Genomic DNA, 23422 nt, shown 5'->3' with positions numbered 1-23422 from the left:
GGGCATCCATAAATATTCATTAGCTTTGATGTCTTCCTTCCCCCTTCCACCTTGACATTAATGTTATCACCAAGGATGGCAAAATATGTATATCCCTCACTCCCCGTCTCACCATCCTCTCCCGCTCCTCTTGGCTCTGTCGTTATTCTTTAATGCCGTGCAAGTGACAATATGACTCATCTGATTTTTGTCCTTACCATAAAACATCTGCAAGACAGAACAGTGCTGGGGCACTAGTTTTGAAATAATATCACAGCACTAAAAAGTATCGCTGTCCTTGACTGGGATTATTATTTCACAGAGTGCTTTAAAGCATCATTAATGACAGATCAAAAATGGGTCTTTTGTCCTCGACAGTAGAGTACTGAATGTAGTTTAGGGGAAACATATACTTTGATTCAAGAAAAAAAAAGATTTTAATGCTTTGTATGTGTTCTTGCCCTGGAACTTAAAAAAGGGACCTTATATATATTTAGCATTTGAATTCACTCTAGCATAAAAAATGATTTGTATCTATTCCTTTTACACAGCAGGATCCTTTTCCCATGATGATAAAATGGGATATTAATGATCACCAGTTGTATTATTCCCCATACACTTGTCTCTAAAAACCTCGCCTCTGTCTCCAGAAAAGCTTGCCTGACTTATAAACTTGCATTGAACTGTTGCTGAGCCATGCTGTGAAACCACAAGGCAAAACACCCTGAATGACTGAATTATAAAATAATCTCTGTTTAAGGATCATACTTGAGAAAACCAAAATGCGCTGGTACTGTCGATATTTTTGTGTGCAGCGTAAACTTTAGCTGAACCCACACTTACAACAGAATAATATAACATGTTTCACACATCTTACCTCTATCAATACAGATGGAATAGTAACAGTCTCTTAAAGTAAGTAATAGAGAAAAATTCTTTTAAAGCATAAAGAAATGTAGCTATTTAAAATTAAAATTATACTTAAAGTAAAAAGTCAACTTTTTAACTTCTCACGCCTTCTAATCAATTCAATTCAATTTTATTTACACAGCACCAAATCACAACAACAGTTACCTCAAGGCGCTTTATATTGTAAGGTAGACCCTACAATAATACATACAGAGAAAAACCCAACAATTATATGACCCCCTATGAGCAAGCACTTTGGCGACAGCGAAAAGGAAAAACTCCCTTTTAACTCCCTGTTGACACAACGATTAAAATATCAAGATGACTTTTTCTTTTCTTTAAGAACCAAGCAAAGACATTGATACAGGTTATGAAGCAATCAACGCTGCTTTGTTTAAAAAAAGAGAAAAACCCCACCACACCTATACACAAAAGCTAACCAATCATGTCACTATTGTATGACAAAATAAATAAATAAATCTATTGTCTGCTTAAAGATTCAATGTGTATCAGTTTCTCCCATTGAGGCAACATGTAAAACTAATGGATATGTTTGGCCTGAGGTCCTCAGTGGAGTAGCCTCAAGCTTCAATTCTTTCAGCTTGGATAGTGAGGCTACAGAAAACCTGCTTATCGCATATTCAGCAGGCATTTCTTCAGGCAGTAATGCACAATAAACCTAGTCATCAGTGCTAATTGAAAGCCATACACTAGTGCAAAAAAGAAAAAAGAATGGTCATTACTCAGAAAAGCTAAATGTACTGTGTGCCTAAGCCTTTAAGGTTCCAATCATAAATCACTGCGAGTTGAAGTCCAGCCAAGAACCTTTGTTGCATATGATTTCCCATGTTTCCCTTTCTCCCCTCAAATCTTGTCAAGTCTCTAGTTTTTCTAACATTTCCAAGTGCAAGCACAAAATGCACAAAATTACGAAAGAAAAAGAGCTTAAACCAGCGACATGAAAACAAGCTGTGAGGTGTCACTCTTTAAGTTGACATAATCTTACAGTTATTTTTTGCCTTCATTTAGACGTCTGCTAAATGTATGATTAACTAAGGTCCACCTGTTGATCGTGCATAGCCAACAGGTGGACCTTACCTATAGTTGTATAATTTGTTGGACAAAGACATACATTTTGTAATTTTATGCATGTACACCACCAAGCTGGATTTTATATCAGAAGTTTCTGCTTAATTTTAAAGGCTTTAGCTAAAGTTAAAGTTACAGTTAGATCCAATATTAATACTCTGTTTAGTTCATTAGTTGCTAATTTTGCTAAGGAAGCATGCTAAGTACTTGCTAAGTGCTGCTGGCTTTTAGATCCTTTCACTGAGAATAGATTCTTGTTGTGCTAAAATTGATGCCACAATAGCAATGAAGCACAGCAGTTAAGTTGTGTGCTAGGAAACTGACACACTGAGCTCAAAGTTCTAAATCTCCACAGAGCTGAGGGGCAGCAGAGCTCCGTAATAATCCCCCCTCTTCATTGTGACTCTGTGCATCTGTCCCTAAAGTGACTCACCTTAATTCATACATAGCTACTTGATCCAACAGCAGTGAGAATAGGTTCCTAACTTTTGAACTGAGACATTATCAGGCAACAGAGAGACCTGAGTAACAAAACTAGATTATACTATGTAGCATGAGTAGCATATTTGTTACGTTGTAAGGATTCCTGTAGCACATGAGCTGTTATCTGCATATTTGACACATATCATCATAAGAGACATGAAGATTGCTAACAGAGTATTTTTTAACCCAAATGAGATCCTTTTCTGACAACGAACAAATAGATTTGTTACCTTAGCTGCTAATGAAATAACTTTGCTGAGTCTAAATGACAAAAGGTTATTGGATAGAAAGGACCAGTCTCCACAGTATAAGTCTTCCATTCTACCTCATCTTCCACAATAAACACATTCACATGTTGACTCTACTCTTAATAATATCCCCCATAATATAATACTTTTGCTTTTACTTCAGAGACCCTGAAGGCTAACAACTATAGCTACTGTTCTATGACAGCAGCTGTCTAAAATGGACATCAGTATACATGCTAACTTTAATGAGGCTTTTCCCATAAAAAAGATAATCATGCACTAAACCACAAATACCTTCCAGTAAACTTGTTTGTTCTTGCAGAATGATAGAGTGAAATAGCTTTTGGGCAACTGAATATCCCTGGATATGGTGCCTGTGTTTAGGGAGTTCTGATAAAGCATAACGACACCCCCTTCTTTTTGTCATATTCCTCACACTCCATTTCTCTGCCTCCACCCATTCTTCAGTGCATAGATTTAAGTGCACTGTGGTAGAGAATGGTATTGTCAGATTTATTGATGTAGCGTATCTCTCTCATTTGCAACCCTCAGCAGAGATCAGCACGTGCCCTTTATATGAGCCCTCACAAACACCCATGCTCGATAAATAATCCATTTGACGTTCACACACACATACACGCCTGCCACACCCGTTTGAACGCTAGCTCGATACTATCAAAACTTGAAGTCTGTATCCTTGTGCGAAGTGTTTGGAGTCTCTCTCTGTACTTCTGATTAACAAGTCATGAAACATTCCTCTTTCTCGCTCTGGCCTCCAGCATCAAATTCTCAACTCTGTCCCTTCTCATCTTTACTTTCAGCCTCTTATAAATCTCAGCCTTCCTCAAAGTCAAACTTAATTTATTTACCCGCATAGCCACACATCTGTGCTTGCTCCGTTTAAAGTCCTTTATCTGGATAAGATCTTCTGTCTGTAAAGGAATATGAAGAACTAATGTTGTTAATCTGATTTATTCGGGCTGACATTTTAGAAGTCAGTATTCTGTTTGTCCTTTTATCAAACTTGCTCCTGCACACCACCAAGTCACTGCTTTTCACTTTGCCTTATCAGTTATTCACAAATGGCAGGCAAGCTGAGTGGATCTCATGCTGTGAAAAGAGACAGCAGTACTACACCCCTTGATCACACAAAAGGGCACTTTGTCTTTCAGCTATGGATATGCTACATACACAAGCACAAGCACACCAAGGCGCCTATACATATTCATAGATCCAGCTTAACATGTAACATGTGTGCTGATTGAAGGCGTAAATCATAAGTGTGAGATGAAACTGAGTAACGAATTGATTTATCAATCGTGAAGGGAGTGGATCAACAGAGAACCTACGCGGGCATTGAAGGAAAGTAGTTCACATGTTTCAAAGCATGTTTATGGAATTATTTATTAGTGTAGCTTCGATTTGAAGGCAAAACATTACCAACGAACACTATAGTACAGATTAAGTCACTTAAACAGCTTGACTTTTTTTGTGAGGCAAATTAATTCATGAAAGAACTAGAATTCTTTCTTCAATGATTCTAGATGGATTCACATAGTCTTAATATCAAGTTTGGGATATCGCATCTTTAAAGTTGTGACTCCGACAACAAGAGCACCGCACGGCAGCACCCCGACAGTGCTCAGGTCTCATACAGCAGACTCACTTTGTAGTTTATCTTTGAAGATCGAAAACGTTTGGCACATTTTTAATAACTTTACAGATAGCTCTGCAAGATGAAAGTGAAATATTTTGCCAGCAAGTCTTACGCAATCACCCAGTGATTAATGTTGTGGAGCAAAAAAAAAAAAAAAAACCTCTACAAATGCAAAAACAAGCTGGCCAACTAACACCCACTGCACCACATAGCGAAGTCTACTCGGATCAGGCAAAGAAAAGAAATCCATCCGTGGTTACATCACAAAGGCCCTGTGAAACTATTCGCGGAGTTATGGATAATGATGAGCAGCCTCTGTTCTGCTAGTGACATTTTACATCGTTTTGTTCATCATCTCGCATATTCGTGTTATTATAGTCATGCAGACTCAGGACTGTGACAGTCTTTCAAATTTGTATCGTTAAATTCCACAAACCTTCATGCTCCTTTTCAGAATCAGAATCAGAATCAGAATCGTGCTTATTGGCCAAGTGTATGTGCAGACACATACAGGGAATTTGGTTCCGGTAGATGGTGGCTCTCAAGCACAGCAATGTAAATCACACACACACACACACACACACACACACACACACACACACACACACACACACACACACACACACGTGTCTATATATACACATTACACATACATACACAAAGCTGTGTAAATCAGCTATAAATAACGAATCTAAACTTATATACATAAAATACAGAAATGAATGAGGTGGAATGAATACTGCAAAATGTACATAAGGTGCAGCTGCAGTCTGGCAGTGGGAGCAGTGTGACAGGTCAACTGTTAAGAAGGGAGATGGCGAGGGGAAAGAAACTGTTCCTGTGTCGGGTGGTCCTGGTCTGCAGGCTTCTGTACCGTCTGCCAGAGGGCAGCAGATCAAAAAGTCTGTGTCCAGGGTGTGAGGGGTCTGTGATGATTTTCCCTGCCCGTTTCCTGGTTCTTGAGAGGTTTAGATCCTGGATGGAGGGCAGGGGCGTGCCGATGATCCTTTCTGCTGCCCGTACAGTCCGCTGCAGTCTGCTCCTGTCCTGTTTAGTGGCTGCACCATACCAGACTGTGATGGAGGAGCACAGGACAGACTCAATGACCGCAGTGTAGAACTGGATCAGCAGCTCCTTTTTTTCAGACCGTGACCTTCATCAAAACCATTTAGCTTAACTGCCAGTTGTTGTGCAAATTGTGCATATGATGAATGGTTTGGAACAAAAAGCTTAGTTGTGATTAAAAACCTGAAACTAAAGTACACTATGTGATTTACTGAATCTAAAATAGCTTTTAAATCAACTCTGAATCGAACTGTTGTACCAATCATCAGTGATATCAGTGATTTTCCCTTTTAATACTGATATTAATTCTTCAAAATACCACCGAAAAATGACTGTTCAGCAGAGAACAGAAGTCTCTGAAGATCCTCTAACATCACACTTTCTTGTAAATGAAGGTGAAGGGCTAACAGAGAGGTAAAGAGGCAGGTTAATTGCAGCCCAACCTGAGAGGAGTAAATGACCGCACATTAGGAAATTACTCCTAGAATGGATTTACACTGAATTATTGTCAATATCGCCATATATGGTCCCGAATCTACAGACGGCAAATAATTATAACATGGGATTTGCTCTGTCAGTGAAAAGTAGCTTCCCACTGTAGCAATTTCATACTCTGTGTATGAGCTATGAGTATGGACACTGATTAAATGACCACCACTACTTTAATTATCTATAGTAAATAAGCAAACACAATAAATGAAAATGACACTGGTAATGTAATATTGTGGTAAGTAGATTGTGCACTGATGTGATGTTCTAAGAAAAACTGAAAGTCATTCGTCAAACTCTAATTTAGTAACACTTAAAGCAAATGCATTTCTCAATACACTCAGTGGGGAAAATGTAAGCCAATTATTACATGGTCTCATACCCTTTAAAAAGCACTTTAATGGCATGTAGCATTTATTCAATGTGTTCCAAACCTGAATTTCAATATTGATTGATGTTACTTTTGCGGGCAGATATTGATAGTGAGACCCATTAATTTCACATGAGTGAGTAAACAGTTGTTGGAGCTAAGGATAAGAAAATTGATGAAATGGAAAGTATGGTGCGGGAAGGTAATTTTTCTTTTTTTTTCTTTCTTTCTTTTACAACCCTGGAAGCCTCAGAGAAAGACTAATAGATCACAAGCAAAGTGTTGCAGTTTATCCATTTCATAACGTTAACATGCAGGTTTGGTGAAAGCATATTGCACACACAGCCATTCTCGTAGCCATTTGTGAAACAGTTACGAACTTTTAATCTGCTGATACATTTTTGACTTTTTCCATTTTTATTTCATGTTCCTGCACACAAATTTCCGAGCTTCATTTATTTTCATCTGCCTCGACACAATTTGTCATCTGCAGTTTTGTCTCCATGAAATGAATATTTTTCACATTTAAAGGATGAAAAACTCGACATTTTGGGGGGCTGGAGGGAATTGCGAGGACAGGGAATCATTCATCGTCGCTGACGCTCACAGATCGCAGATTGACTCCTACACAAGAGATTTATTTTATTAATAATCATTAAAAACTACTTAGTTAGGCTAAAACAATAAAAAACAACTCAGACAGGTTTAGAAAGAAATGGTTTGGGTTCAAATATAACAGTTTTGTATAGTGATATAACATGTAACACTTCTCTCAAAGATCATATCTTTTGGTTATGAGTATCATGTGGCTCCTCTGAAATGTCGGGACAACATACGCTGATCAGGTATAACATTATGACCACATGCTTAATATTGCTTTGGTCCCCCTGTTGCTACTAAAACAGCCTGACCCAAACCAAGATATTAGCAACAGATGTTCCATTGGATTTTGAGGCCAAATCAACATCTCAGACTTTGTGTTGTGCTTTTGGCAGTGGACAAGTGGACTGGTCTGCGGCTATGTAGACCCATGTGAAACAAACTGTATCCTGATGCCTTTCTATCAGAACCAGCATTGTATATTTTGGTTATCCAAGCTATAGTAGCTCGTCTGTTGGTTGCAGCCTTCACTCCCCACGTACATTTATGACCCAGGGGTCTAGCCATCACAATTTGGCTCTTGTCAAACCCACTCAAATCCGTGCACTTGCCCATTTTCCGACTTCTAACACTTTCCCACTTCTGTATTACTTTTTTGTGACTAATTGCCATTTTGCCATGAGACAGTTGTGTAATGTCACCAAATAAAGCTTTTGTTTACTGATAAAACTTTCTTTAGGCATGAGTTAACAAAACTACCTAAGGTTACATGTCTCAGAGTTCAAACAGCCAACAGGCTGATGCAACCACTCAATCTGAGCTGCTGCTGAAAAGCTGAGCTAAATCTTCTTCAATCAGCACAAAAAAAATGAAAAAAATCACGCTTTTATCTACAGTATATTGTTGCACAGCTTACATCTGCTAGAGATACACTCAAAAGAAAAAAAGTGACATGTAATTAATGATTAAAGAAAACCAAAGCTACCATGTAATGTGTAGACAAGGTTGCAAGACAGTGACAGACGTGACATACCCGACTCTTCCCACTCTAAATTTCAGGAGTTTCCTGCAGCACATCAGTTCCTGTCTGCTTCACATTTAATATGACCCTGCGACTAACTACCAGGGGAGCTCAAGGCAGCAAAATTCCTGCTATGATCCATTAATGCTTTACTGTACAAAACCTTGCCTGCCTTTAATTGTGGCAGTTCTCTGATAGCATGATTTAGCAGATTATAAATTTACACATACTGAAGCGTGTGTCAGGTTTGACCCAACACACCCACTCAAACAACTCTACCCCCTTAACCTTGTTGCCATGGTGGGGAAAACGGCCTAAATGTCACCATCTGCTGAGTGTTTGGACAGAATCGGATGCCACAGACACATGCACGCAGTGTGATTATATTTAAAATGAGAGTGAAGCAGACCATGTATTTAGGCAGACAACTCACTGCTATGTGCATATATAGATCTGAATAAATCAGCGAGTCTGTGTATGTGTGATGTGGGATGTACAATAAGGAGTTTGGAAAAATGCCTTGTAATATTGTGGTGGGCCTAGAGGGAATCTAGGTTTTATTGTGCAATAGAGGTTCACAGACTGAGGAAGATGGGGATCGGCTTCCCTCTACAGCATATTCCTGCCAACAGATCAGCTTACACCAGCTTTTTCTTTCCTTTTCTTTTTTTCAAGGAAACAAGAATATATGGTACAGAGAAAGCCAGAGACAGGGGGGGGGGGGGGAAGCAAAAGAAGGAGACAGAAACAGAGACAGAATACTTGGACTGAAACATTTGTTATATGAAGTCTGAAGAAAGCTAAAGGAAAATGGAAAAACACGAATTTCTCAATGATGCACTATAGTTAAAAAAGGAAAGTCATTTTTGGAAACAGGAAATCCTTTGTAAAATCAATAATGATATGATATTGTTTACTAAGCTTAAAATAAACTGCTTGCTTTGTCTTGCTTTCTCTTTTCATGGGCAACACTACAGGTACCTGCCTCTTCAGTCTAGCAATCCACACATCTTTGGATGTTTTTGACCTCCATACATGATCCCCTGTTTACTCTGCCAGCAACTCTTTCCTCTTAACTTATTCTTTTGCCTTCCGAAGGGTTAATTGAGCATAAGATTTGCAGATATTAAAGGTTACACAAGGTTAAAGTGAAATCTTGCAAGCAAATGATTCGTTTTAAGGCGAAAATGTTTATATTGAAAATATTGATTGCCGCATGCAAATGGAGACATCTGCGCGTCGGCCCAATTTCCCCACAGCAAAGCTAATAGTAAATTTGATCTGGGACTAAAAGATTGAAAATACCAAACACCACTTCCCATGAAAACCAGAGGCATCGTAATGGGATCTAAAAGGCATTAAAGAAGCTTTAAAGTTCCAAGACTCATTGATTGGAAAAAGGGGGGAATAAAAGCTGCTCATTGAAAAATAAAATTAAAAAGTCACACACGGAGCAATAGTGTACTTAATGTAATTGTGGCATCGGGGTGAAAGATAATAGGCAGCTAGAGCTAAATTTATTGTCGATGTCAACAGATATGTTACAGCAGAAGGAGAGAAATGAAGTGAAAAGGGCAAGGCGGTGTGTGTGTTTGTATGTGTGCGCCCCTGTGTGATTGCACGCGTCTCAGTGCAGGTTTGACAGGTTTTGTAAGCCGTTCAAGGTTACATTTATTTGTCGGTGCGTATTCTTGTGCACGTGCAGGTGTGAACTGATGGAAAACACATCCTTCAGGCAGGGATATTTGTCTTCTACAGACTATCTACAAATAAGGAACACGCGTTTTGTGCGTTGAGTACGTTAAATGTGAATCGTAACATCAGAAGGGGAACAGTATGATATATTCACATGCAATAAGATGCACACACATTGATGGTCTGGTGCATGTTTGAGGATAGCTTCTATTGAACATATCCGCAGGGCTCCCCTGCTTGCATGTGTTGCACGAGAATACAAAAGCGGTCACATGAAAGTGTTTACTTGTACAGATATGCAGATTAGATAGGGTTTGCACTGCTCAAAAGTGGCTACCTTTCCATTCACAGTACATCTCTAAAGTGGTGGAATAAAAGAAAATCAATCAATCTATCTATCTATCTATCTATCTATCTATCTATCTATCTATCTATCTATCTATCTATCTATCTATCTATCTATCTATCTATCTATCTATATATATATATATATATATATATATATATATATATGCATATATATATATATGCAGTGCTAATAAAAATATGCTGACCAGCAACTTGGGATAATTCAAAACACCAAATGCTATTAGATAACAAGCTCAGAGCAGTCAAAGCTTATTAATGTGTTTTTGTCTGGGTGTGTGTTTGTGTGTGTGTTACTGCGGAGGTGGTGGTTACAGTTATCCCCCAATCTTTTCTCTTTATGTAACATCTCTTCCCTCTCTAGCTGCAGTAGAGCAGATCAGGCTCTCCCTCTCTCTTTGAAGTGTAGCCAAGCATGGTATTTATTTCATTATCTCCTCGCTCTCTCTCTCTATTTCCTCTCCTTGCTTTTAGGGCTCGGTATCAAGGAGAAGACAGGAATCGAGACCGAAACAGCTGACGCTGCAGGTAATAGCCTACAACTCTGGTCTGTGTGTTTGTGTTTGTGTGCTGTTCATGTCTTTATGTGGACAATGTGTCCTTCACAACGAATGTAATTCTGCAGAGAGAGGCTATAAAGACTAGTCTTTTTCTCTACACAGGGAGTCTGCAATAATTGCTCATTTTGTTCTTGCAGGCAAAGGATAAATGTCACAGTTCCAGATATCTACATGTCTGTAGTTTGGATTTACACATACTTATACATACTTACTTTGAATGAGTAAACAAGTGGGTGAGCTTTAAACGCTCATTCTCATTCATCAGTGCTGATCTAAGTGAGAAGAACTGTACAGTGTCTTTGCAATAGATGAATGGTAAAGAATGGTTTAAACAAAATAAATATGAAGTAGACAATAAAAAAACCCCAAAACAACTGAAACTTATATATCAATTGAACCTTGTTGCCGTGAGTTTTTGTTGTGGGTTTTACTTTACTAGAGCTCTCTGCATCTTGAATTTTCTTCTTCATGTAATTACAATATTCCTGTGAGGTTAACAACCAAATTCTTGCTTCAAAAAGCACATAACTTCTTGTTGAGTAAACAAATATTTTTTAGCATCAGTAACATTAAACTTTGCCTTTACAATTTTTGGCTGATCCCTTATTCCCCACAGCAGATGGGTCTACATATTTGGTTTGGCACAGATTTTTTATACCAGATGCAGTCCTCTCATTTATCCAGGATTGGGACCAACAGGAGTTGTATGCTGGCTTGTTACCCAACCGCACAAAATTGGGCTTATGTTTCCTACTAGTTGCAAACCAGGGACAATTGGGTTGTAAGGTGAATGCACTAACTTCTATGCTATGGAAAAACACAATGTTCCAGTTAACTTTCTGTGTGCTCTTCATATTATTTCATCACCATTCTTTAGATAGAATCAAGCCAACATAAATACATTTGGTGTGTTGGGCACATTTACCTTACACACCAATGGCCACCTTTATGTGGAGAAGATGGGTAGAGTGGGTTCAAAAGCTAGTATCATACTGTTCTGTCTAAATCTTTATTGTATTTTTTATTTTTTAAATAATGTTATTATTTATTAATATACCTGTTTTTTTATTTGTTATTTATATTTCTTGCCCAGTAATCCGGTGGAAAAACCACATTTTCATCATAGATGTACAATGACAATAATAGGACACGTAAATAAGTATGTAACAAGAAATGTCAACCTGCCAGAGCTCTTTCAAAGTCAACAACAGTTACATGCTGAAAATCTCAAAAATTATTGAGTTATGCATTGGTATTTTGACTTTATTTATGTATGTGTGCATGTATTTTCTTATTTTACAGTGCACAAATTGCCATTTGCTTTTTCTTGCTTTAAATGTAAGGGACAAAGCAGAAAGGTAGAAAACAAGTTGTGGAAACATTACTAAAAAATGTAGCATTAGCCAACTAAATGCTGTGGTGATGTGAAATAGGCAGATATGAAACTGTTTAACTAGTCAGAAGTAAGTGAGAAGAATGCCAAGTAAGAATGCCAAAAAAGCACGTGGGAAAACTCCAGAGCTTTTCAGAGCCTCATTAAAAGCCATTTTACACAAAAGACACTTTGATACAAAAAAGTAGCAACAGTTTCCCACGCTGTAATTTAGCAACAAAATAACATTAAAGCCCTATTAGTGCAGAAAAGAAATATGAGTCAAACCCAACAACAGGAACAGTTAGATATGACAAAAGTCAAAGGATTTATTAATTACACTGGTCTGAAAGTAACAGGTAAGTTCAGGTTAGACTAAAGGATCTAAGAACAAAGTCCTGTCATGAAAGCTGCAAAAGTTACCACATGCAAATAATTGTCATTCATACCGATATATAACCCAAACACGTGATATGACGTGACCACTTGCATGCATAAATTGCACCAGCAGGGGGAGATAATATATTTAAACCAAAGAAGTCGCTAGTGAATGATGAAGGTATGACCTACAGTCCAGGGTCCTATGCAACACATGATTGACCTGGGTAGCTATTTACACGTAAATGTGTTAATAATGGGTATTTAAACACTTTTGTTTTAAATATCTCCCTCTGCTGGTACTGCAGGCTAAGTAACGAGTACAGTAAGGGATTAGTATCGCAAAAATGGTAATCAGATTACCGTTACTTTCCCGTAGGAACGCTGCGTTACTGCATTACTAAAACCGTGATTTTTTTTTTTGCGAGAATGTCTCATGACAATGACGTAAGCGAGTGCGACGTTCGTGACAACAGCTGTGTGCAGATCAACAATGGATAATATATCAGTGCGAGAGAGAATGAGCGTGCAGCGTTTAAAACGTGGAAGTACTGACCTTACTTTGAGTTTCATTCCATAAAAAGTGACAAAAACATTAGCGTCCATCGTGCGTGGGAAGAAAACTTCTTTTTACAGCGAAAACCCCCACCCCCCAAACAAGCATCGAGTGTGCAACGATGTAATGGGAAATTCACAGAGAAACTCACAGATTCTTCAACTGACCGCTGCGGCACACCTGCACCAGAGCACACCTCCGCCTACCCCACTCCTGCTTTACAGGTGAAAATAGAGCAAAAGGACCGCTAGCTAGTCTTTGACTTTATTTATTTTCTGCTGTGTTTTACTTGCATCTATTTGAAAGACTGAATGTAAACACAAAAAATAGTTTATTTTATGTTTTAGATTCAGGTTGTAAATCGTGTTTTTAAAAAGTAACTAAGTAATTAATTACTTTTGAAAATAAGTTATCAGTAAAGTAACGGGATTACTTTTTGGGGGAAGTAAAAACATGAACGGTCAAGTTGCAGAAGATACTTGAAAAAGGACTAATAAAAGCCAACTAATAAAAATAAAGCTGTCATGTCTTTAGTGAGGGGATCTACTAAAGCATTGCTTGAAAAATGCACTGCTTCCAATGGGTGGACGTCAAGGAAAGAAGCTTTTATAAATTTTAGTCATCTGACATCTTTTAAGTACTGTAAATAAAGCAGCAGTGTTTGATTTTGCCAAAACATAACAGATATGAGCGTAGCAGCTGTCATGCTCGTCTAAAGGAATGACTCAAATTAAGTCAGATCAAGACAAGCACTTATAGGTAGGGGTGTCAAATTATCGCGTTAATTGCGATTAATTAATTACAATGCTATTTAGCGCGTTATGTTTTTTAATCTCGTTAATCTAATTTTTAATCTCTTGACGTCATTGATTTTGTATGAGAGTTGCTATGTTATAAAATCCGTTTTTATGTGCTGGGCTCCTTGTGCTTGACTTGTTGGGGGTGGAGTCACGTCATGAGGTCAAGGTGAGAAGTGGTGATTAGCTTACAGTGTGGATATGGAGGCGCATCTGAGAGTTGTTGGCCCAATGAACGAGAAATTTGTATTTCATAAACGCCCCGACGGCACCATTGACAAAGGTAAAGTGGTCTGCCTAGAGTGTAAGAAGGAGTTTGCTTACCACCGAAGCAGCTCAAGTTTGGCCTATCACCTCAACGCAAAGCACCCAGCCGCGAGTGCAGCAACAGCTAGCAGTGAAGACGTTAGCAATATAGCAAACCAGAGCAAAGCTTTTCGCCAAACAAAACTAGAGAATACCCCTTGTATGAGCAAGTCTGCGACCGACAGGCTGACTAATGTTATTGCCAAGTGGATAGCGATGAACTGTAGGCCGATAAATATAGTAGAGGACGAAGGATTGACAGAGGTGTTGCAAATTGCGTCCAATGACCCGTCATACAAGCCGCCGTGCAGGACTACAGTAACGACCAAAATCAGCAAAATGTACGACGGCGAAAAGAAAAACAAACTTGAGATTTTGGCGGAGGATTCTCCCAACTGTGTTGCTATAACCGGAGATCACTGGACCTCAGCTGGCAACCACAGCTATTTTGGGGTGACTGGACACTTTATTGATAGTGAGTGGAACCTCAACTCATTTGCACTGACCGTCATGAGAACAGAAACCAGGCACTTTGCTGATAAATGCGCCGAACAGTTCCTCAAGGTAGCAAATGACTGGGGTATTGAAAACAAGATATCCACCATTGGCACAGACAGCGCAGCAAACATGCTGGCTGCTATGAGAGCACTTCCATATGAGCACATCGCCTGCAATGCTCACATTCTCCAGAGGACCATCACGGTATGTCTCGATAGCAGTGGTTTTGTCGGTGTACTGGCAAAGTGCCGCAAGATTGTTGGTCATTTTAAACAAAGCCCTGCGAGTACCACAGAACTTAACCAACAACAAGTAGCACTCGGAAAGAAGAGCGATCAACTTATACAGGATGTACCCACCAGGTGGAACTCGACTCTCGCAATGGTCTCACGCCTCCTATGTAACCGAGAGGCTGTCCAGGCTACGTTGGACCAACAGAACCACAGGTTGGTCTTGCCAACCGAAGCTGAGTGGGCGAAACTGCAGAGGCTGGAGCTCCTGCTTGAACCATGCAAGTAAGTTCAAATAAACACCTTCCCATTTTAATTATATAAACTACTGTTACATGTGTAAAAATCAAAATTAATGAACATAACAAGGAACTTTTAAGGACAATTAAATTGGAAATCAGTTACACTTTGATTTAAATGAATCCAGCTAGGTTTATTTAGCAAACCTCTCCACCTCTGCAGGTATGTGACAGAGCTGCTGGGTGGTGAGGCCTACGTCTCTTGCTCTGTAGTGCTGCCTGCTTTTCGCCATCTGTACCGTGTCATGGACATTACTGATGATGATCCTGCCTACGTGGTGAAGTTCAAGAATGCCTTCAAGAAGGATCTGGCAGCACGACGAGCTAATGGCAACGAGATATGGTTCGAGGTGGCCACAGCATTGGATCCACGGTTTAAGGATTTGAAATGTCTTCCAAGAGAAAAGAGGGAACAGGTAGGACAATAAGGTTAAGCTGGACTAATGAGTCCAATTCATTATCAAATCAAACTTTTATTTATTATATGGAACACAAAGTTCTTTACAAGATTAAATAAAATAAAATAAAAAAGCACTTAGTTTTAATCACAATCATTCATTCATTCATTCATTCATTCATTCATTCATTCATTCAGGTGTGGACCATTCTGGAGAATATGCTCCAGGCAGCAGAGCCCAGAAGAGCAGATAGTCTCCAGCCCTCCACAGAGGATGATGGACCAGCTCAGAAGAAGAGGAGGAGCGAACTCCTTCTGGGGTCTGACTCTGACTCAGAAGATGGAATTGAGTCTGGAGAGCTGCAGCGCTACAGAGCAGAACCCAGCATCAGTATTGATGACTGTCCCCTGCAGTGGTGGTATGCTCACTCAGGAGTCTATGAAAAGCTGTCAGTCCTAGCACAAAAGTACCTGGCCTCCCCAGCTACCTCTGTACCCTGTGAGAGACTCTTTAGCCTTGCAGGCCACATAGTGCAAAAGAAAAGGGCAGCCTTGCTTCCAGAAAATGTTACCAGGCTGGTGTGTCTTAGCGACTGGCTGAGGAAGAAGAAATGAGACACATGTGGTCAGCAAGGCTGGACTGGGACAAAAAATTGGCCCGGGCATTTTGACTAGAGACCGGCCCACCAGGGGTAAAACCGCAAAGGATTCTGGGAACTTGTGGCAAGAGCTACTAGCGCACGCAGGCTTTCAATTACACTCAGTTACACAGCGATAAAAAGAAACCCAAAAAATGTTCAAGGTTCAAGGTTCTTTATTTGTCACATGCATAGTTATACAAGTATAACACACAGTGAAATGTAGCCTGACACGCTCCTCGACATGTGCAAAAATTGGGGGGGGGGGGGGTGTAGAGGAGGAACATTATATATATATATATATATAGTATATACACTGGGTGAATGTGCAGTAGTAGCAGCAAGCAGGTGAATTCTGTACATTAATGTCAAGAAGCTGTTGTATTATTAACTGCAATAGCCGGTCGCATGACAGCCAAGGGAAGCCGACGGGTAAAGAGATCGTTTTTCTTTTTTATCGGATTACGTCGTTGAAGAGAAATTTTTTAAGCCATGTTTCCGAAGTAAGAGCCGATGGATGGTCTGGATATACCAAATATAACGTCTCAGAACACTCCAGCAGCTCACATGTTAGTCTGCTCCAAGCATTCCCACAAAGGTCAGAGTTTTGTAGTAGTTAATACGTCATTTTTCTTAACATAATTAGTGATATAGGTTACAAGCAAGTCTGGTGCTGAACAGAAATTGTCGCGCTATGCTCCTTTATTTATTGTGCATAAATAGTGAATTGTCCTAACACAATATTGCGTTTCGCTTCTGTTATTATGGTACATTGACAAAAACATATACTTTTATTCACAGGATAAAACAGTTGTTTTGTATCACTAATTGCCCAGTACGATTACAGCATACAGTATTATTGTCACTGCTACATTTCTGTGATGCTACCAGAAATTATTTCCACTACTAATTAATTACCGTTGAGCTCAAAGGTTATATTAATAAACGGTTAACGAATGTGTATTTATGACCACGATTTGTGAGACTGGTAAACTTACCTTTGTTCGTACGATGGTCTTTCGTTCTACACGGTGCATTTCAAGGTCCTGTACCCATCCGTCCGTAAACCGTACCTGGGCTTGTTGCAGTGACCTGAAGTTACTAAACTTCATGAGTGTATGCACTCACTCCAAGAACTGTATAATTATAAATCTCAGCGTGGTGAAAGTCGGGCAGCACGCTAACGTCTTTTGTCCACTCTGTGTGCTCGTAAGGGTCTGACCCTTTCACTCCTTTGATTTTTTCCTCGTATCTCTTCTTTGTCTTTTCGTCAAGTCTGTCTTTGTACAGACCGGTGTTGTGCCAAAAAGTGATTGTCTGCCAAAAACTGATTTCCGGTATTTGCCAAAAAACTGATTGCTCGTATTTAAACTGCTATAAGTAACTTGTTGGGCTATAATATGTGAAACATATGTCAAATGCATCCCTCATGGATGACATAAAGTCATCTTGAGCCACAAACAACATTCGTGTAACAAGGTAGAAGTCGCAATCAGTTTTTGGCAGTGACTTTTATATAACCTTTATTTATGCAGTTAAAAAAAATCTTATTAACATTAAAAATGTCTTTTGTAAGAGTAAGTTGGCCAAGAGGATGGAAGAAATGGCAGCAAATATTACAATAGTTCAATAAAAATATTTGAAGTGGGGATAAAGGAGCGGATTGGTTATAATGTAAGTACAATAACACAGAGTTGTAAAGATACTTGAAAAACAGATAATTTTTTAATTCTATATATAACCTCTTTGTAAACCCTGTTCACCGAAGTCTATTTACGAACATACATAAAGATATTACACATAAAAAACACACAGAAACATTGGAAATCAGTTTTTGGCAGACAATCACTTTTTGGCACAACACCGGCATTGTTCTCCTTTTGTTTTGTACATTCCTTTTTTGTACGGCAAAGAAAAAACAAGAAGGTATTGGAACCGGAGACTGAACGTTTTGCGGTGCTGCAAATGCTTGCATTTGATGCGGTACTTGGATTGTTTTGCCACGAGTTCCCGGCATGCAATGCGCGAAAATCACGTGATTGCTAAACAAGAGGGAGGGTGCATCCGGCCTCCTTGGCTGTAATTGGTCCAGCCCAGAGTCGATCATGACCAATTGGCCAATCCAACACCTTTCATTATATACACCCTAAAAATAAATTTTTTTTTTTAAAAAATCCATCGGCCCATAAAAACAAAAAATCGCCAGCGGCCCACCGGGCAAATGCCCGGTATGCCCGATGGCCAGTCCAGCTATGGTGGTCAGCATAGCTGCTGTGTCATTTGTAGCCTACTAGAATAGATTGCTTGATGTTCAGCACTTTTTTTTGTGATGGAAGAATACTTTGATGTGCTAACTTGCAGCACTGCAATGTCAGTTTTATTTTTCATTATCTGAAGCAGAGGAATTTCAGTGCTGTATTGCTCAGAAAAGAGCAACTCTGATGTACTAACTTGCAGCACTTAATTTATTTGATTTTATTTGTATTTATTTTTCCACTTATTTTACAAAAGAATACAACAGTATGTAAATGGTTGCATCTGTTTAACGTTTGTTAAACAATAAATGACTTTATAAAGTCACTTTCTTTGTTATATCAGTCTTTTGGTCTGCCACAATAAGTTGAGGGCTTTCCTCAGCTATTTTTAGGTGAGATTAAAAAAGAGATTAATTAGATCAATTAATTAAAAATCATAATTAATTAATCTCTATTTTTTTTTAATCTCTTGACAGCACTACTTATAGGTTCACCGCTACACCCAAATTTAATTCCCACCTTCAAGGTTTAAATTTTTTGGGGGGCAGAGCTGCGATTGGAAAAAAAAGAATCCACGCAACAGTCCTGACAGCCTGATTTAAATGAGAGCCTACTAAAATATTGTGATTGTTTGACACGTCATTACTGCCAGGTGAAAGCCTTGATATTAGAAATCTCGGTTTTCATATTTTTTATTTTTATTCAAGAATTATGCTTCTCTGCTTGTTTGAGGAAATAGCCGCTGTGTTTAAGACACCTTTTCAAATCTAATTAATAGAGTGGAACTTTATACCTTAGCTGTTTATACCTTAGCTGTTGAAAAGCTGGCATTTTGGGGTCATGTTTTTTCACTCTTTTGTTTTTCCAAAGAAGTCTGATACAAATTCTCTCTAAATAAGGCAAAGTCTGGGGCTGATGTGTATGTCTGCAGCTGTTTATCAAATTTAGGTTACACTCTAGTTGGTTCTGGCAAAGGAAAATCTCCTCTTTAAAATTTAAAATTATAATTTCACTGTCCTACCGAACAAATAGCTCAAACACAGCTTCACTGCAGCAGTCTTGCACCTAGACAGCACTCTTTCTCTACCTATGGCTGTACATGCCACATTGCATCTGTCCTCCTCTCCTTTATCAATACCGACTTTGTGCCCTATCTCTTATTATCACCCATCCATTCAGCATGTTCCCTCACCTCTACTTTTCCTTCTTTTTACCTTCTTTCTCCCTTGTTCATTGTCCTCTCAAAATCTGACAGCTGCCTTGAGGAAAAAAAAATCCTTCCCCTGTCTCCCTTCAGCTTTCCCTCTTGGGTAGGGCTGAATATACCTCTTCTTTATTTATCCAGACCTGTCTTTCACTGGGATATATTTCTTGTCTGCTTCACTTCTTCTCCTCACCTCATGCACTGACAGATATATAGAGGGAACGATGGATAAGGGATGGGGAGCCTAAAATATAAAGAAAGGAAAAAGAAAGTGAAAGAAAAGAGAAATGATGTTCCTGTCTTCGATGAAAGGTGTACTCTTCATCAGGAACATTGACATTGGGCTTTTGATAATGAAGATCACGCACAGTGGGAACCAAATAATGCACAGTAGCAAGTGATGTGCAACCCAGAGCACAATAAGCAAAGGGAAACTTCTATCAGATATAGGCTGTTATAAGCCAGATTGATGTCACCTACACCTACCTCTTTGCACACATTGTGGAAACCCTAGAGCATAAATTCATCACTTGGAGTGGTTGAAGTCTGGCATGATTTCTTTACTGTCTGTGTTTTCAAACAATTGTAAGGCAAGGTCAGAAAACATGTCTTTTGGGAGAGTAAAAGCTGTCAAATATCATCCTGACAAAAACATGAGTCAGCTTCTGTCAGAGTTCCCATCCCTTTCTCTGAAGTTTGTGCATCTGAGCATTTGTGAATACACTGCATGTCCAATGTCATAACCTCTCCACACATCAATAGAACATAAAAAGAAACAGATGTAAAAAAAAAAAGATAGGAAACAAACGAACAACTGATGCCCTAGGAAGTAGAACTGCACGTCTGTTCAACCACACCACTGCTTACGGCTGAATGTTAACATGCACATAATGCAGATTTTTTTAGGTGGTCTTAAACGTATGATCATTCATATTAATTGCACTGAAAAAAGTAGCTGTTTCTTTCCAAAATGTTGAAAAGAAATAATGTTATGCTGTCTAATACACACAACATTATAATGGTGGATTTCCTCATTAAAGATGGCCAAAGGTTTGACAACTACAGTGTGGTGAAAAACTGTTTGAGCTCCTTTCTGATTTCTTAGCTTTTTTGCATAATGTCATTAATCAATAAATCAATTAAAAATAACCTGTCTGACAAAGTGAAGTAGGCCAACAGATCTCAAAGAGCAAAAGCAACACATGATGCCACAATATAAGAAAACCCCTGTGAGAACCACTATCCACAAATGGAGAAAAGTTGAAACAATGGTGAACCTTCCCAGGAGTGACCAGTCAGCTAAATTCTCCAAGAGCACACCAATGACTCAAAGGCTTGAGAACACAAAGGCTTGTCTCACATTTCCCCAAAAAACATCTTGACGATACCTATTCTGTGGAGTGACAAGGCAAAGGTTAAGAATTTTTGGAAGTCCCGCCACCTCAGACATAAAACTAAGGCTACGTTCACACTGCAGGCGAAAGCGCATCAATCTGATACATATCTGATGTTTTAGAAAACAACAGCTGTTTGAATGGTCATGTTGCAGTAAATCTGTCTTTTACGTTACTGACACAAGACAGACGCCAATTATCAGCGCCAAAGAAGACATCGCGAACGCTTCCTGGCCATCCAGTGAAACTGTTTGGAAGACAACATTGGAGAAACGTGAACATTTTATTTGTACTGTAGAATCTGCGGATTCTGACAGAAATCTGCAACTATCCTTTGAAGCACCGCTCCTCTCTAAAACAGCAATAAGGGTAATTATTAGGCCATATGTAAATAACAAAATAACTTTATAACTTAAAGCTAAATTGGGAAACGTAAAGTCTGAAACAAGTCTTTAAATTAAGGGCCATCAGTCAAACAATACTGTTTGGTCTGACTCTAAACAGAGCGTGTTGTGTGTGACGTCTTCTTTTGCGCATGCGGGCGGTTTTGAGGGTTCACACTAGAGCGCGTTTGCTGTCACATTATATTTGTAGTGTGAACAAGCAGACAAAAACATTAGATTTGATTGAAAAAAATCGGAATTGAGTATTAAGACCTGCAGTGTGAACGCAGCTTAAGACAGTATTTTATAAAAAGAACATCACAGCAACAGTGAAACATGGTGGTGGTAGTGTGATGGTCTGGAGCTGCTCTGCTGCTTCAGGACCTGGATGAACATGAATTCTACTCTCTATTACGAAAATGCAAGGCTGTCAGTCTGTGCCATGAAGCTCAAGCACTCCCAGATTGTGAAGCAATTAATGATCCAAAACACACCAGCATGTCCAAAAAACACAAATTGAAGGTTTTGGAGTGGTGTAGTCCAATCCTAGACTAAAACGCCATTGAGGTGCTTTGACCTTAAACATGACATTCATGGTTAATAACCCTCCAGTGTGGCCAAATTCAAACAATTCTGCAAAACAGAGAGGGGCAAAATTCCTGCACAACTATGTGAAAGACTCGTTGGTATTTTTTCCCTTAATAAATGAAATCATAATTAAAAGCTGTGAGAAAAGAAGGCACCCACGTGCTGTTCAAGCCTTCCAATGTGAGGGGCATCCAATCAGAAGAAAGGAAGGTATTCTTAAAGGGAGAGGAGCCAAAACAGGTGAAAGAGTCCAACAACTGTAAAACATGGAGCTGGAAATGAGCATAACGGGGCATCTTAATACTTAAGACTTAATAAGTGCTTAGAGATTTCCCCGAAACCAATGATACTCATGCACTAGCACCAAAGTCTATGGTGTCACCAAGCTCAGGTATTCATCCTTTGTGAACTAAAAATGTCAGAATATGTTGTTGCTAATCCAACTGTAAGTGGAAAAAAGTAGAAATGCTATAGCTGCTGCCAGAGGAAGAATCAGGAGGCCATTACTGTCTGTGGGTTTCAACTTTAGTGATCACTGCTGTTTGCACAAAATCCAAAAACCAGCCAAAAGTACTGAGTTATTCAAGGTTAAACCAAAGAGATGTGTGACGCACTAAAAGCCACAAAAAAACATCCATAAAGCTAAAAAAATACATATGCAATAATGCAAAAAGGAATTAAATGATAATAACAATCATGATAATAATAATAAAAGATCTGCCATTATATGAAACAGCAACCATAAAGAAAAAAATAAGACATGAACACAAAAATACAGAATACTTTTTTTCCCCAAGAGACAAATGGAAAGCAACGGAGGATGTTTCAGTCTTGATTCTGATGAAGAGAAGCATCAATAAGTATGGATATTTGTTTTGAAGCAAAAAGGAAATTGCCTTCCAAACCACTTATACTGCTGTTGGTGTTCAATCAAGCAAGGACTATTGAAATGCAAATGTTAATGACAGTGACAGAGGACAATCATTCTCATGCAGACAGGATCTGTGTCTGGATATTTGGATACAAAGATGCGCAATGAATTTGTTTTACAAATCAAGCTAAACAGTCCGGCTAAAATTGACATCATCATCCAGTCTGGATCCATCTACGTTTCAGATGAACCTAAAAATGAGGGAATGATATTCTTCCGTTTAAGTAACTATGCAAGTTCGGGGAAACATAACTTTATTAAAGCCTGCATATTTTAACAAAGCCGGAGGTGTATTGACATCCTACTAGGGACTGCCAATAGCCAGAGAGAGTTCATTGAGAGGTCAGACAGAGCATCAAATTCAGTTAGGTTAATGCTCTAAAACATCGTGGCTGTGTAGTTAGTTCATAAAGAAATCAAAGATTCATTATTCCCATTATAACTTCTTTAAAAACTTTTGTGCAAACTAACTACTTAACATCACTGACGAATATAAAGCATAATGTGTGTTGTTCCTATAGCCACCATTTATACTTAATATTCCTTAACATTACTGGTGATTCATGGTGAACATTAGCTGCTTTATTTTAGTGTTGCATCGTACGTTTCGTCACATAAATGCCTTCTTCCACAGTACATTCAGAACTGGCATTTGAATGATTGTT

At 38.9% G+C, this 23422-nt stretch overlaps 2 protein-coding genes across 7 annotated transcripts in view; one reads left to right on the top strand and one right to left on the bottom strand.

Annotated features, from left to right (window-relative positions):
• Nucleotides 1-23422, bottom strand: part of adgrb2 (adhesion G protein-coupled receptor B2) — a 264465-nt gene that overhangs the window by 190018 nt on the left and 51025 nt on the right. The window lies entirely within an intron of this gene.
• Nucleotides 13258-18582, top strand: LOC113014479 (zinc finger BED domain-containing protein 1-like). Its single transcript, XM_026156041.1, has 4 exons — nt 13258-14953; nt 15131-15383; nt 15563-15986; nt 18258-18582. Exons 1-3 carry the CDS (start codon nt 13836-13838, stop codon nt 15977-15979), a joined length of 1788 nt encoding a protein of 595 aa, XP_026011826.1. The 5' UTR covers nt 13258-13835; the 3' UTR covers nt 15980-15986; nt 18258-18582.

Source organism: Astatotilapia calliptera, chromosome 22 (genome assembly GCF_900246225.1).
Source record: "Astatotilapia calliptera chromosome 22, fAstCal1.2, whole genome shotgun sequence".
Lineage (NCBI taxonomy): Eukaryota > Metazoa > Chordata > Actinopteri > Cichliformes > Cichlidae > Astatotilapia > Astatotilapia calliptera.
This window is presented reverse-complemented; position numbering and strand designations above follow the sequence as displayed.